The 13,418-nt window shown below is 46.9% G+C and overlaps 1 protein-coding gene across 3 annotated transcripts in view; it reads right to left on the bottom strand.

The window, feature by feature from the left end:
- CEP72 (centrosomal protein 72) overlaps nt 1-13,418 on the bottom strand; it is a 57,891-nt gene that overhangs the window by 25,148 nt on the left and 19,325 nt on the right. For all 3 annotated transcript variants that reach the window (XR_001369353.3, XM_075921558.1, XM_006113046.4), the window contains exons 8-9: nt 12,798-13,010; nt 3,078-3,373 (exon numbers count right to left, since the gene is read on the bottom strand). Coding sequence is in view for 2 of the 3 variants with exons in the window: in XM_075921558.1 (XP_075777673.1) it covers nt 3,078-3,373; nt 12,798-13,010 (509 nt within the window). In the remaining variant the exon portion in view is untranslated. The remainder of the gene's footprint in view (nt 1-3,077; nt 3,374-12,797; nt 13,011-13,418) is intronic.

Raw genomic sequence — 13,418 nt, 5'->3', positions numbered from 1 at the left:
ATTACATGTGGGGCTGATAGTACTTCCTAGCCTGACACTTCCTACTATAAGATCTTGTTTTCAGTTGCTTATAACTCGGTCATATTCAAACCATTTCCATTGACATTTTATACATTGTGTGGTTTTGCCTGATTTTTTTGTGGGGGGTGGGGGTGGGGGGAAGGGGAGGGAATTGCAGCCAAAATAGGCAGTTTCCAAAAACCCAGCTAGAAAAAAAAATACATTTTGCCCATGATAATAATGCCTGATGACAGTTCTGGCATCCCCATGCTTTGCAATGGTGATGCAAAATTTGACAGGGATGTAGCCTATGTGTTAGGAATATGTTGTTTACACAAGGGGGCAGACAAGCCCAAATCTGGTCAATAAGCTTTGGGAAGGGGGAAAAACATGTACATGCTCAGTAGAGTCTTCCAAGACTTCAGCTGCCATTATCTCCTAAGATTACATCTTCCCTAAGTAGCCTTAAGTCTCTCACAGTTCCTAGTGCTGACCAAAACTGCAATGCACCATCCACATCATTTCCCAAACACTACCCAGGATCTCTGTGGCACAGGCAGGGACAGAATACAATACTAAGAGCGGAATTCAACGTCAACCTTCCTGCAATCCTCTATCTCTTCTTGCAATCCCCTCTCTCATTCACTACACTCCTTCCAACTCCAGCAACAAATGACGCAGGGGTGCTACAGACAACAACCTCCTTCATTACACAATACTGATTCATAGGGTTGCCAGATGGTTTCTGAAAAAATACCGAACCAAAAAAAACCCAGTATGGCCCCTTTAAGAAATGCTTTGCTTTTGAGGCTTTTTGGCCCTAACAGGCTGCCGGCGGCCGCCCGCCATCTTGCCTTTCTGTGCCGGGCTGGACAGCTCCCCTGTGGAACCCGGTAAGCACCTGGGATTTCTGCATCCTGTCCAGGAAAAAAAAAAAAATTCAGAAAATATTTCCTGAATTTTTTTTTACCGGACAGGAGGCAAAAATACCAGACTGTCCAGTTCAATACCGGACACCTGGCAACCCTACTGATTCATCACCAGAGCAAGCACCATTCTATGCATTTAACAAGGCAAGGGATTGGGGCTAACAGTATTTGATCACATCACTAAAGACTGAATGATTTAAAACATACACATGAAAGGGGCCAGGCAACCTTGATTCTAACATTTTCTAACTTTAGAGTACTTGAATTTACAAGCTTAATGTTTTTAATGTGTTTTTCTTATGTAGTATGTGTATGTATATATAAGCATCTACTATAAAGACACAGTGAGAAAAATATTCTCTCCCAGACAACTACTCTTGTTAAATGTTTTTTAATAGGGTTATAGCAAAAACAAATGAAATTTTAAACACCATACCGATAAAATACTGCTTGGTCTGAGCATGGGAAAGTTAAGTTGTAGGTGTTCTGAAAATGGATTTTTGAGAGGTGTGTATGCCTGAGAGTGTAAATTTCAGCAGAACTTTGTGTCAGATGGATATGTATCTTCACTAAGTCCCTCTCACATTAGCCAAAGGTCCAGTGTCCAGTTCCCTCAGTCTGCTCTAGGACAAGTGAAGGAGATAGTAGCTTTTACTAAAACATACACAGAAAAGTCTAAGACAACCTTAACATCAGGGAGAGGGGAAAAAATTGCTGACAGATGTATAAAAATAAATCACAGAAGAATACTGTCTTTTGCAATGTAATTTTTTTGAAGTATCTTTTTCGCTTATAAGTCACAACCGCCACAATAGGAAACTTTCTCCAGCCAAACAATAGTAGGAGCCAAAGATGAGAATACAGCTCCCTGAGATATGAGCCACAAAGCCAAACTGAGACCATCTACGTTCTTACGTGAATAATTTGATTTAATTTTATTTTCTCTTAAAAATACTGTCAACTCTCACAACTTTAATCACAATTTCTATTTACTGTAAGGAACAAGACAATCCTGCATTTTTAGGGAGCTGGAGAGAATGATCTAACAATTTTTCTGTCTATTTAACTAACTTGAAGCTGCTGCAAAACTTCCAGGACAACAAAGAATTTTGTGCTGCTATGCCACAGAAGTGAGAAGGCCTTGCTGCAAAGTTTAGGTCCAGGGCACAACAAAACACACAGGACCTTGCCATATACTGTCAATATGTTATATTTACAATCCCCAGTTTTTACTGCATCAAGGGGATTAGTAATAGACACTACTAAACCATGTTCCTCGGTGGCGGCATTCTACATAGGGATGTCTGCATGTAGATGACTACCTGATTAACTAATAAATCTGGGCTTATCGGTTAATCTTGTCAAGTACATGCATCAGAGGCAGCAAGGGGAGGACAGGAGTTGGTGCCCATGAGGAGCTGGCTTAAAAGCACTGGATCTACCATTCCACCCCTACCCCTTCACTGCTGCCTCTGATACTGCGTGGGGGGAGGAGGAGGCAAACAGGAGCCAATATATGCAAGGACCTGGCTTTTAAGCAGGCTCCCCGCGTTTGCCAGCTCCACGGATTCACCTGCCCCCCACCTTGCTGCCTCTTAAAAGCCGGTTCCCCCCAGCATCAGCTCCACGGTGCCACCTGACTCCCCAGCCCTCCACCCAGAGCTGCTGTCTCTATCGAGGCAGGGGGACGGGAGAGAGGCATAGGAGGCTGCATGAAGCAGCCACGGAGCAGTCTGTGTATCAGAGGCAGCAGTGCAGGGCGGCAGGCAGGAGCCGGTCTGTGTGGGAAGCCAGTTTTTAAACTGGCTCCCCTTGTGGACCAGCTACTGTCTGCCACCCTTCGCTGCTGCCTCTGATAGACTATTTAATTACACAACTATTCAATTACATGCTGTCTAATATCTCTAATTCTACAGGATCACATCAGATAATGAGCAAGCTGAAGTACTATTTCATAATGTGGATGTTATGGGCACTCCTTCATGGCAGGATAAAGACAGTGCACAGAAGGCAAATTGGTATTGGTTGGGGGGAATATTAATAATTTGTTTTATCTTTTGTTTAATAATTTAAGCTAGTAAATAATGAACACTGACAATTACTAAACACTTTAAAGAAATTACTAACTCTTCTATGCTAACATTTTACCTCTCCCACATCTGTCGTTATGCTATTTGGTCTTTGCTCTCCAGGTCCAGATCCCAGAATGGAAGAAGGATAGTGTCTGCCACGCTCTTGCATTTCTTGTTGAGATACGCTAACATCAAGTTGTCCATTGTTTTTCTGCAAAGCTGCAGGGTAAGTTTGTTTTTGAACTGGTTGGTTTCCTTCATTATCTGATGTTTTATTAAGAAGTGACCTAGATGCTGCTAATGTATTAAAAATCTTCTGAGTCTGCATATGTATCTTTGGAGAGATGCTTGGAGAAGAAATTTCTTGAGCGTCTCCAAAAGAAAAAAAAATAGAGTCAATTAAACAGTATGATCTTGTACTTTTTAAAATTAGAATCAAAAGTCAAAATTAACAAAACATGAATATTAAATTTGAACAAGGACTGAGCTACTTTTCTCTGAACACTAGTAAAGAGATTATAGGTCAAGAAAAATGTAACTTTTTTTTCCAGTTTTGAAAAAAAATGGTTACTTGCCTTGTAACTGTTGTTCTCCGAGATGTGTTGCTTATGTCCATTCCATGTAGGTGCGCACACTGGTGCACAAGTTCTGGAAGCTTTGTACCCTTAGCAGTACCTGGTGGGCCAGCAGGGGAGCCCCCTTTGAGTGGCACTACTATATCGGTGCATATATACGCCTGCTGGCCCTCCACCCCTTCAGTTCCTTCTTGCCGGAGAAGTTCAATGAAGAGGAGACGGGTGGGATTTGGAATGGACATAAGCAACACATCTTGAAGAACAACAGTTACAAGGTGAATAACCATTTTCCTTCTTTGACTGCTTGTTTATGTCCATTTCATGTAGGTAACTCCCAAGCTATACCTATGGAGGAGGGGTTGGAACCTATGAGGATATGGTCTGCAACACTGCCCTACCAAGGGCTGCATCCTCCCTGGCCTGATGTGCCACTGCATAATTGCTGGTAAATGTATGGATGGATATCCAGCTAATTGCCCTGCAAATATCCAGAATGGGCACCTGTGCCAGGAAAGCCGTGGACAATGCTTGGATCCCCAGAGGAATGGGAGGTGATGGCAGGGGCTGATTTTACCACTAGCTCATAGCATGTTCTATGCATGCAGTGATCATTGAGGACAAGCACTGTGCCAAAACAAGGAGGCCTCCTTCATCCTGTCTGCTACTGAAATGAAGAGCTGTGTGGACTTACAAAATGCTTTCATTCTGTCTAAATAAAGCAGAAGGGCTCTCTCCTTACATTTAGAGAGTGTAACACCTGTTCTTTGCAGGTCACGTGCAACTTGGGATAGAAAACCGGTAAGATGATATCCTGGAACATGTGGAACGGTGACACCACCTTTGGCAAAAAAGCCAGATGTGGTCATAGCTACACCTTGTCCTTAAAGAATACTGTATAAGGGTGCACTGAAGTGAGGGCCCTACGAAACCCGTCTAGCTGAAATAATGGCCACCAAGAATGCTTCTTCCAAAAGAGGAGATACACAGAACATGTAGCTATGGGCTCAAATGGGGGACACATAGGACGCGTGAGTACCAGGTTAAGATCCCACTGAGGTATGGGTTGTTTAATGTGAGGGTATAATCTCTCCATCCCCTTCAGGAAAAGCTTTACTATAGGGTTCGTAAAAACTGTTCCACCTCGTTCTCCCAGGTGGAACATAGAGAGCTACAAGGTGCACCCTCACCGATGAGGTGACTAGCCCTTGCTGCCTAAGATCCAGCAAGTAGTCTAAAACGAGGGGAACTGACATCTGAAGCAGATCCACCCCTTTCTGGGCACCCCATGACTCAAAGCGCTTCCACTTGGCCACATAGGTAGCCATAGTGGAAGGCTTCCTACTTCCCATGAGCACCCTGCGAACCAAATCCCAACACAAATATTCCTCTCCCCTTAACCACAGATCTTCCAGGCCATGAGGTATAGGGACTGGAGGTTCTGGTGATATAGGTGACCTTGTGTCCAGATCCTGTGTTATGAGGTCTAGGAGCAGTGGTAGCACAATCAGGTCCTCTACTGAAAGATATAGCAGGGTGGTGTACCAGTGGTGGCGTGGCCAGGCCAGGGCACCAAGATTACCAATGCCCCATACTCCACACCCTGAGAAGAACCTCATGTATGAGAGTGAAGGGCGGAAAATGTGTAAAGAATGGGATGGGGCCACTGCATGAGTAGGGTGTCTCCCTCCGACCCGGGGCAGTGGTTCAGATATGAACAGAACTAGTGGCACTTGTTGCTGTCCAAGGTGAACAGATCCAGTTGGGCGTTCCCCAGTTGCCAAAGAGCTCTTAGGCCACATCCTCCCTGAGGGTACGTCTAGACTACATGCCTTATCCTGGGATGAGGCATACCTGGGAGGTTGACAAATGCCTTTGATGTCGACCACGGAGCGTCCAGACTATTGCGCTGAGCCAACAAACAGCTGATCGGCTCAGTGCGGCAGCCATTTAAATTTAAATGAAGCGGCGATTATTTAAATCACTGCTTCATTTTCCTATGCTGGGTAGTCTAATCTACATGCCTCTGTCGCCAGAGGCATGTAGTCTAGACGTACACTGAGAGACCATTTGTGAGCTCTGAGTCGATCCGCTAGAACACTGTGGGTTCCTGGAAGGTAAGAGGCCTATAGGTGGACTCCCTGTGCTATAAAGAGTTCCCATAGGCCAGGCTAGAATCTCCTGACATAGGAGAGAGGTATGAGCGCCACCCTGTCAGTTGATATAGAACATCGCTGCCAAACTGTCTATCAGAACTAAGATGCACTTGCCCCTCAGGTGAGGCAGGAACATCTGGCAAGCCAGACGAACCACACTCAATTCCCTGACATTTATATGCAGCGACTGCCCTGCCCACAACTACATACCTTGTGCCCTGAGGTCCGCAAGGTGAGCTTCTCAACCTGTGTCCAACGCATCTATCAACAGCTGCGCCAAGAGGGACCGCTGGGTGAAGGGAACTCCTTCGCACACCAAGTCCTCCTGCAGCCACCAGCCCAGGGAAAACAGGATCTCTGCTGGTATCAAGACAACTGTGTCTATGGGTGAGCAGGCCAGGTTGTACACCCGTGCCAACCATGCCTGCATGGGGCACAGGCATAACCTGGCACGCTGTGCCACATAAGTGCATGCCGCCATGTGCCCAAGCAGCAGCCTTATGCAGTTCCTCACTGTCGCTAAGGGAGACGCTGAAAAGGCGAGAATAATGTCCCGTATGGCTGCAAATCTGAGGCTCGGGAGAGATGCCATTCCCATTGTGACATTGAGCTTCGCCCCTACAAACTCTATAGTTTGGGTTGGAATGAGGATGGACTTTTCCTCATTCTTTGTGAGTCCCAGACAAGCGAACGTGCATGGTACCGGCTCTATAATCTGCAGTACCAAGTGCAGCGAATGGCCCCTGTTGAGCCAGTCGTCAAGGTAGGGGAACACTTGTACCCCCTCCGCCTTAAAAAGGTGGCCACCATTGCCATGCACTTCATGAATACCCTGGGGGCAGTGGAAAGGCCAAAAGGGGGGACCACAAATCATCCCCTCTAACTGTGAAGTGGAGGAACTGCCTGTGATGACAGATGGAAATAAGGAAATAGACATCCTTTAAATCGAGGGCAGCATTCCAGTCCTCTAAACTGAGGGAGGGGAATAACAGAAACCAACGTAACCATCCTGAATCTCGTCTTTTTGATGAAGGCGTTGAGCTCTTTGAGATCCAGGATGGGGGTGAAAACCGCCTTTGGACTAAAAAATTGGGATTAAAAAATACTGGAAGTAAAAGCCCTTCCCCCGAAACTCCAGTGGAACCTCTTCCACTGCTCCCAACAGCAAGAGCAAAGCTACCTCCTGTCAAAGAAGGTGCTTGTGAGAGAGGTCCAAAATGACAGTGGGAAGGCAGGGAGGTAAGAAACGGGATAGACTACTCTACCGCCACCGTGTCAAGGACCCACCACTCCACTCTGATGCTGCTCCATACACTGTGGAAGTAGGCTAGACGGTCTGTGAAGGAGCAATCTAGATTTGGGGCTGTCACTCCATCTGGGGGCACATCCTCAAAACCTTGACCTAGGGCTCTAGGATTTTATTCAAGGGGCCCACACCCTGGTCTGAGGCCGAACAGGACCTCCTCCTGTTGGACCTGCCATTATTGCCCCAGTTCCTCCTCCTATTATTGTCCTATATAGGACCCTCCTGATAGGCGTCATGGAGGCCTAGGGTTTGGTGGCCGTCTGAGGGACCTGAGTGTGTATACCCCAGGAATTAAGGGGTGCCCTGGAATCCTAGAGACTATGGAGTTTGCTATCAGTCGGTTCTGAGAACAGACCTGAGCCCTCAAATGGTAGATCCTGCATGGTGGTTTAGACCTCTGGCAGGATGCCCAAAATCTGGAGCCATGAATTCCACCTCATCACAATGCTGGTGGCCATAGATCTAGCTGCTGAATCAGCAGCATCTAATCCTCCCTGGAGGGCAGTACAGAAGACAATCCTACCCTCCTCTGCCACAGCCCCAAACTCCTGGCAGGATTCCTGTGGGAGCTGGTCCTTAAATTTGTCTCTTGACACCCAGAAGTTGTATGAGTATCTGTTAAGCATGGCCTGTTGATTGCAATACTTAGTTGAAGTCCTGCAATGGCGTATGCCTTTCGACCCAAGCGATCGAGCTTTTTGGGCTTCTAACTCTTTGGAGTGAAGCCTGGATGCCCTTGCCTCTCTCTGTAGTTGGAAGCTTGAACCATTAGGGATCCCAGAGGTGGGTGCGCATAAAGATGCTCATGCCCCAACTGGCACATACCACCTCCTCTCAACCCCCTTCTGTGTAAGTGGGATGGATGCAGGAGTCTGCCAGAGGGCTTTGGATATTTTAGCCACAGTCTTGTTCAAAGGCAGGACGATCTTTACAGGAGCATCTGCTGTTAAAATGTCCACAAGGGGGTTAGAGTCCTCCACTACCTCGTCCGCCTGAACCCCCAGGTTTTGAGCCAGTCTTATTAGTAGCTCCTGGTGGGTTCTCATGTCCATGGCGGGCATTGCTAGCAGTGGATCTGAGAGCGCCTCTTCAGAGGAGGAAGATACGGAGGTGGCAATTGCTCCTCGCTCTGAGACACCTCCATTAATGGAGAAGGAGCCACTACCACAGTGGAGGAAGCCTCCCCCTCTGCTGGTGGCCTCTCTGGTTCTCTGTGGGGGTTAGCACTACTCTCCAAGGCAGGAGCCCTGGGAAACAGAGTGGCTGACAGCATAGCCCTACAGCATGAGTCGACCGACCCCATCCTGGATATAACCTGGCCCTGGGCCTGATGGTAGGCTCACAGAGTCTATAAAATGGCCACTGGGCCTGAAGTTACCAATGTGGAGGCCAGGACTGAGTCTGGGGCAGGCTCGCATGTCTGGAGTGGTGCCTGGAGTGGGACTGGTGCCAAGAGGAGGAGCGGTGCAATGATGCCCTGGGTGCAATCAACTCTGCTTCTGACTCCTGCAGTACTCGAAGACTGACCACAGTGGTGCCGCGGGCAATGACAAGGTTTGGTGCAGGGCTTAGTGGTGTACTATGACCATCAGCTTGCCCCAGTGCCGATGATGGTGGGAGGGTCCGAGTATTGAGGAACAAGGCAGTGCCTGGGTATTCTGGTCCATACAGGTCGACGACGAGAGAGATGGTGCCAAGGCAGAACCTGCAACCTACTGAGGCAGCATTGATACCGGAGCAGGAGCTGGTGCCAGAGGCAACAGTGCAGGTTGCTGTGGGGAAGACGGCAGGCTCGTAGCCTCCGAAAACATCAGTGCTAGCTGCCTCTCCTTGTGAGCCCACGCCCGAGAGTCCTCCCTGCAGTGTTGAACCTGGCAACAACATGAGCTCAATTAGGTCTTGAGTCATGTCAAAGGTGTCTGGCATCGGTGGTTCATGGATCTCCTCCATAGACAAGTCCTGGATCGCCGAACTACTCACATGCATGGAGCTCGAACTCTGCCTAGAAGGTACAGGAGCAACCTTGTGCCTCAGTAAAGAAAGAGCTTTCTGGTGTCCCCCCTGCAGATGCACCCCATGCTCCTGTCAGGATGGAGACCTACCTCTCGGATTTCTTTGAGGATGGACTCTAGGGCCAGTTTTGTTCAATATCTTTATTAATGCCTGGATGAAGGGATGGATTGCACCTTCAGCAAATTTGCCAAGGACACAAAGCTAGGGGGAAAGGTAGATAGGTTGGAGGGTAGAGATAGGGTCCAGAGTGACCTAGACAAACTGGAGGATTGGGCCAAAAGAAATCCGATGAGGTTCAACAAGGACAAGTGCAAAGTCCTACATGTGGGACGGAAGAATCCCAAGCACTGTTACAGGCTGGGGACCAACTGGCTAAGCAGCAGGTTCAGCAGAAAAAGACATGGGGATTACAGTGGATGAGAAGCTGGATATGAGTCAACAGGGTGCCCTTTTAGCCAAGAAAGCTAATGGCATATTAGGTTGCATTAGGAAGGGCATTTTCAGCTGTTCTAGAGAAGTGATTATTCCCCTTTATTCAGCATTGGTAAGGCCACATCCGGAGTACTGCGTCCAGTTCTGGGCCCCTCATTATAGAAAGGATGTGGACGCACTGGAGAGGGTCCAGCAGAGGGCAACCAAAATGAATAGGGGGCTGGAGCACAAGACCTACTAGAAGAGACTGAGGGATCTGGGCTTATTTAGTTTGCAGAAGAGAAGAGTAAGGGGGGATTTGATAGCAGCCTTCAACTTCCTGAAGGGAGGTTCCAGAGAAGATGGAGCGAGGCTGCTCTCAGTGGTGACAGATGGCAGAACAAGGAGCAATAGTCTCAAGTTACAGCGGGGGAGGTCTAGATTGGATATTAGGAAAAACTATTGCACTAGGAGGGTGGTGAAGCACTGGAATGGGTTACCTAGGGAGGTGGTGGAATCTCCATCCCTAGAGGTTTTTAAGTCCCAGCTTTACAAAGGCCTGGCTGGGATGGTTTAGTTGGGATTAGTCCTGCTTCGGGCAGGAGGCTGGACTTGATGACCTCCCGAGGTCTCTCCCAGCCCTAGGATTCTTTACTATGACTTCAGTACCAGGTACTGGGACCAGTGCCACAGTGCCGAGAAGCAGCTAGACGCTGCTAAATGCTTCAGGGTCACCTCTGATTCACACACTGAGGCTATGTCTAGACAGCAGGCTTATTTCGGAAGAAGCTTTTTCATAAGAGATCTTCCGAAAAAACTTCTTCTGAAAGAGAGCGTCCACACTGCAAAAGCGCATCGAAAAAGCAATCTGCTTTTGTGAAAGATAGAATGCATTCAGTGTGGACTCTCTCTCACATTTCAGCTATGATTACTATGGACGGAGTGGCCACCAGGGCACCTGTGCTTTTTCCTCTTTCTTCTTCTTTTGAAAGAACTCCCTCTTCCCTGTCCACACACACCTTTTTCCGAAAGAGCTCTTTCGGAAAAAGGCTTCTTCCTCATAGAAAGAGGTTTACCAATGTCAGAAAAAACCCTCTGCTCTTTCGATTTTCTTTTGGAAGAACACAATTGCAGTGTGGACATAATTGACATACCCTAACGCCAGTGTGCCACAGACAGCTGGTATCAAGGCTAGTGCTGAGGGCTGCAGAGCCAACTCCAGCCTAGAGTTCCTCTCTCTTTTTATTCCAGGCTTGAATATTCTGCAAATTTTACACATATCTGTTAGATGTCCTTCCCCCAGACACTTCGGGCAAGCGTCATGGGGGTCTCCACAGGGCATAGGCTTCTGGCAGGAAGAGCAGGGCTTGAAGACATGAGACCACGGCAACTCCCCTATCTCCCACCCCCAAAAACACTAGTTTACCTACTCTATTTACATCTAACTCAAACTATTTACAGATTATTAGCAAGAGAAAGCCAAGGGTGCACTTGCAAAAATCATAAGCCAAGGCGTTCCAGCAACTGTCACGGGCAGTAAGAAGGAACTGAAGGGATGGAGGGTCATCAGGAGTATATATGTGCCAATATAGTGGCACCACTCTAGTGTGCTCCCCAGCAAGCCCACCGGGTACTGCTAAGGGTAAAAAGCTTCTGGAACTCATGCATGCAGCATGCACACACCTACATGGAAGGAACATAAGCAAACACTCAAAGAAGAAGTCTGTTTTCATTGAGTGACCTCTGTATATATTAGGGATATAAAATCCAAGTGAGAGATGACTAAGCATAAAGGGCTGTTATTAGCCCCATCATAGGCTTATAGACATCATTTGAATAAAAAGTATTTCATTACTATAGTTGAGGCTATAGGAAATGAGTGGAGAGTTCATTTATTAAACCTGTGGTGTCCAACACACTAGCTACATGCAGCTATTTGGCCACCTGACTGTGTCTAGTTGGCTTGAACAATGTGGCTATTTGGCCAGTTGAGTGTGGCTAGTTCACTATACCTAGGGAGACCATCAGTCCCCGTTTTTAGTGGGACAGTCCCATATTCAAGGGCTGTTCCCATCATCCTGACGTTTTTAAAAAAAAATAGGCACACTGTCCTGCAGAGGGCGGGGAGGAGCTGCCAGCCCTCAGAGCTTCAGCCAATGAAGCCCCAGTGCCGGCGGCTCCTCTCCCCTCAGCCTCAGTGGGGCTGGAGCCCTGAGTGCCACCCCCACCACAAGGCTGAAGCCCCAAGCGACAGCAGCCCTCTCCCTCCCTTGGGGTATGTCTACACTACCCCCCTAGTTCGAACAAGGGGGGTAATGTATGCATACCGAACTTGCTAATGAAGCCCGGGATTTGAATTTCCCGGGCTTCATTAGCATAAAGCCGGCGCCGCCATTTTTAAAAGCCGGCTAGTGCGAACCCCGTGCCGCGCGGCTACACGCGGCACGGGCTAGATAGTTCGGACTAGCAAGCCATTCTGAACTATCTGTATGCCTCGTTCCACGTTCCACTAGTGCTAGTCCGAACTATCTAGCCCGTGCCGCGTGTAGCCGCGCGGCACGGGGTTCGCACTAGCCGGCTTTTAAAAATGGCGGCGCCGGCTTTATGCTAATGAAGCCCGGGAAATTCAAACCCCGGGCTTCATTAGCAAGTTCGGTGTGCATACATTACCCCCCTAGTTCGAACTAGGGGGGTAGTGTAGACATACCCTAGGTGTCCCATATCTTGCATGGGGAAATATGGTTACCCTAGCACCTATAGTGGCTACTGCTTCAGAACTGGTTGGAGACCATGGCATTAAGCACTTCTTGTAAAATGGCAAACATTATACAGCCATATTCGAAAAATCCACTAGGTGGAGCTATTGACATGGAACAATTATAAAACGGGAGACCAAAGATTTCAACCAAAATTCCTTCTGGGGAATTCCTTCCCAGTTCTCTCAGAGACCCATGCAGTTCCATTATGACTCCTACATGCCACCGGATGTGTGTGAGACAGTCATCTTTCACCAATGTATAATTAAATAAAAAACTATGCAAGTCACATTTTGACTTGAATATCACAACTGACTGTAGACTTTGCTGACTAACATATACAGAACACATGGAAATTCATTCAACTTGTAGATATTGTGTGGTTTGTGGTGTTTTTTTCCTGTTTCTCTCATTTGGAGTTAACAGAGGTCTGATTAAAAATACTCTCAGAAAAACCACAAATGAGATAGCAGAACTGCTGTAACCAAACACTTACATATAAATACACAGAGGACAATGAAAATTTGCATTACAGAGTTTAACTGAACAACTCAAAGAATAAAATGCTTTTGCAGTGGTTACCTGGATGAGGTGTGAAATTGGCCTGGGTTGTAATTTTTTTATAAGATTCAGCTTCATCTTGAAATTTCAGATTAGGGTCTCTCTTGGGAAGATCTTGAGTGTTATTATCTGAAAATGTGACTTTGGTGCTATTTTTCTTCTTATCTTTCCCTTGCTTAATGGTATTATGTACAACAGGCAGAGTTGGAGAACAGTCTGGCAAACTTCTGTACTCTAGAAAAAAAAAGATATATCTTGTTTTAAAAACTTATTTGATCTCCTTAAATTAGATGGTGGAAACGAACATTATAGAGATATTAAAAAAAAATAGTCTAATAGCACTTTAAAGACTAACAAAACATGTAGATGGTATCATGAGCTTTCGTGGGCACAACCCGGTCATCTGAAGAAGTGGGTTGTGCTCACAAAAGCTCATGATACCATCTACATGTTTTGTTAGTCTTTAAAGTGCTACTAGACTATTTGCTGAATAGTGACAGAAATGTAGCTGTGTTAATCTGATGTAGCTGAAACAAAAAACAGGACTATGTAGGATATCCTTTGGTATATATGGTTGTGCCAATTTTCTTCCACTATTTGATCTGAGGAAGTGGGTCTGGCCCACGAAAGCTCATCACCTAA

Source organism: Pelodiscus sinensis, chromosome 2, assembly GCF_049634645.1.
Source record: "Pelodiscus sinensis isolate JC-2024 chromosome 2, ASM4963464v1, whole genome shotgun sequence".
Lineage (NCBI taxonomy): Eukaryota > Metazoa > Chordata > Testudines > Trionychidae > Pelodiscus > Pelodiscus sinensis.
Note: the sequence above shows the minus strand (reverse complement) of the source record. Positions and strands in the feature narration are given on the sequence as shown.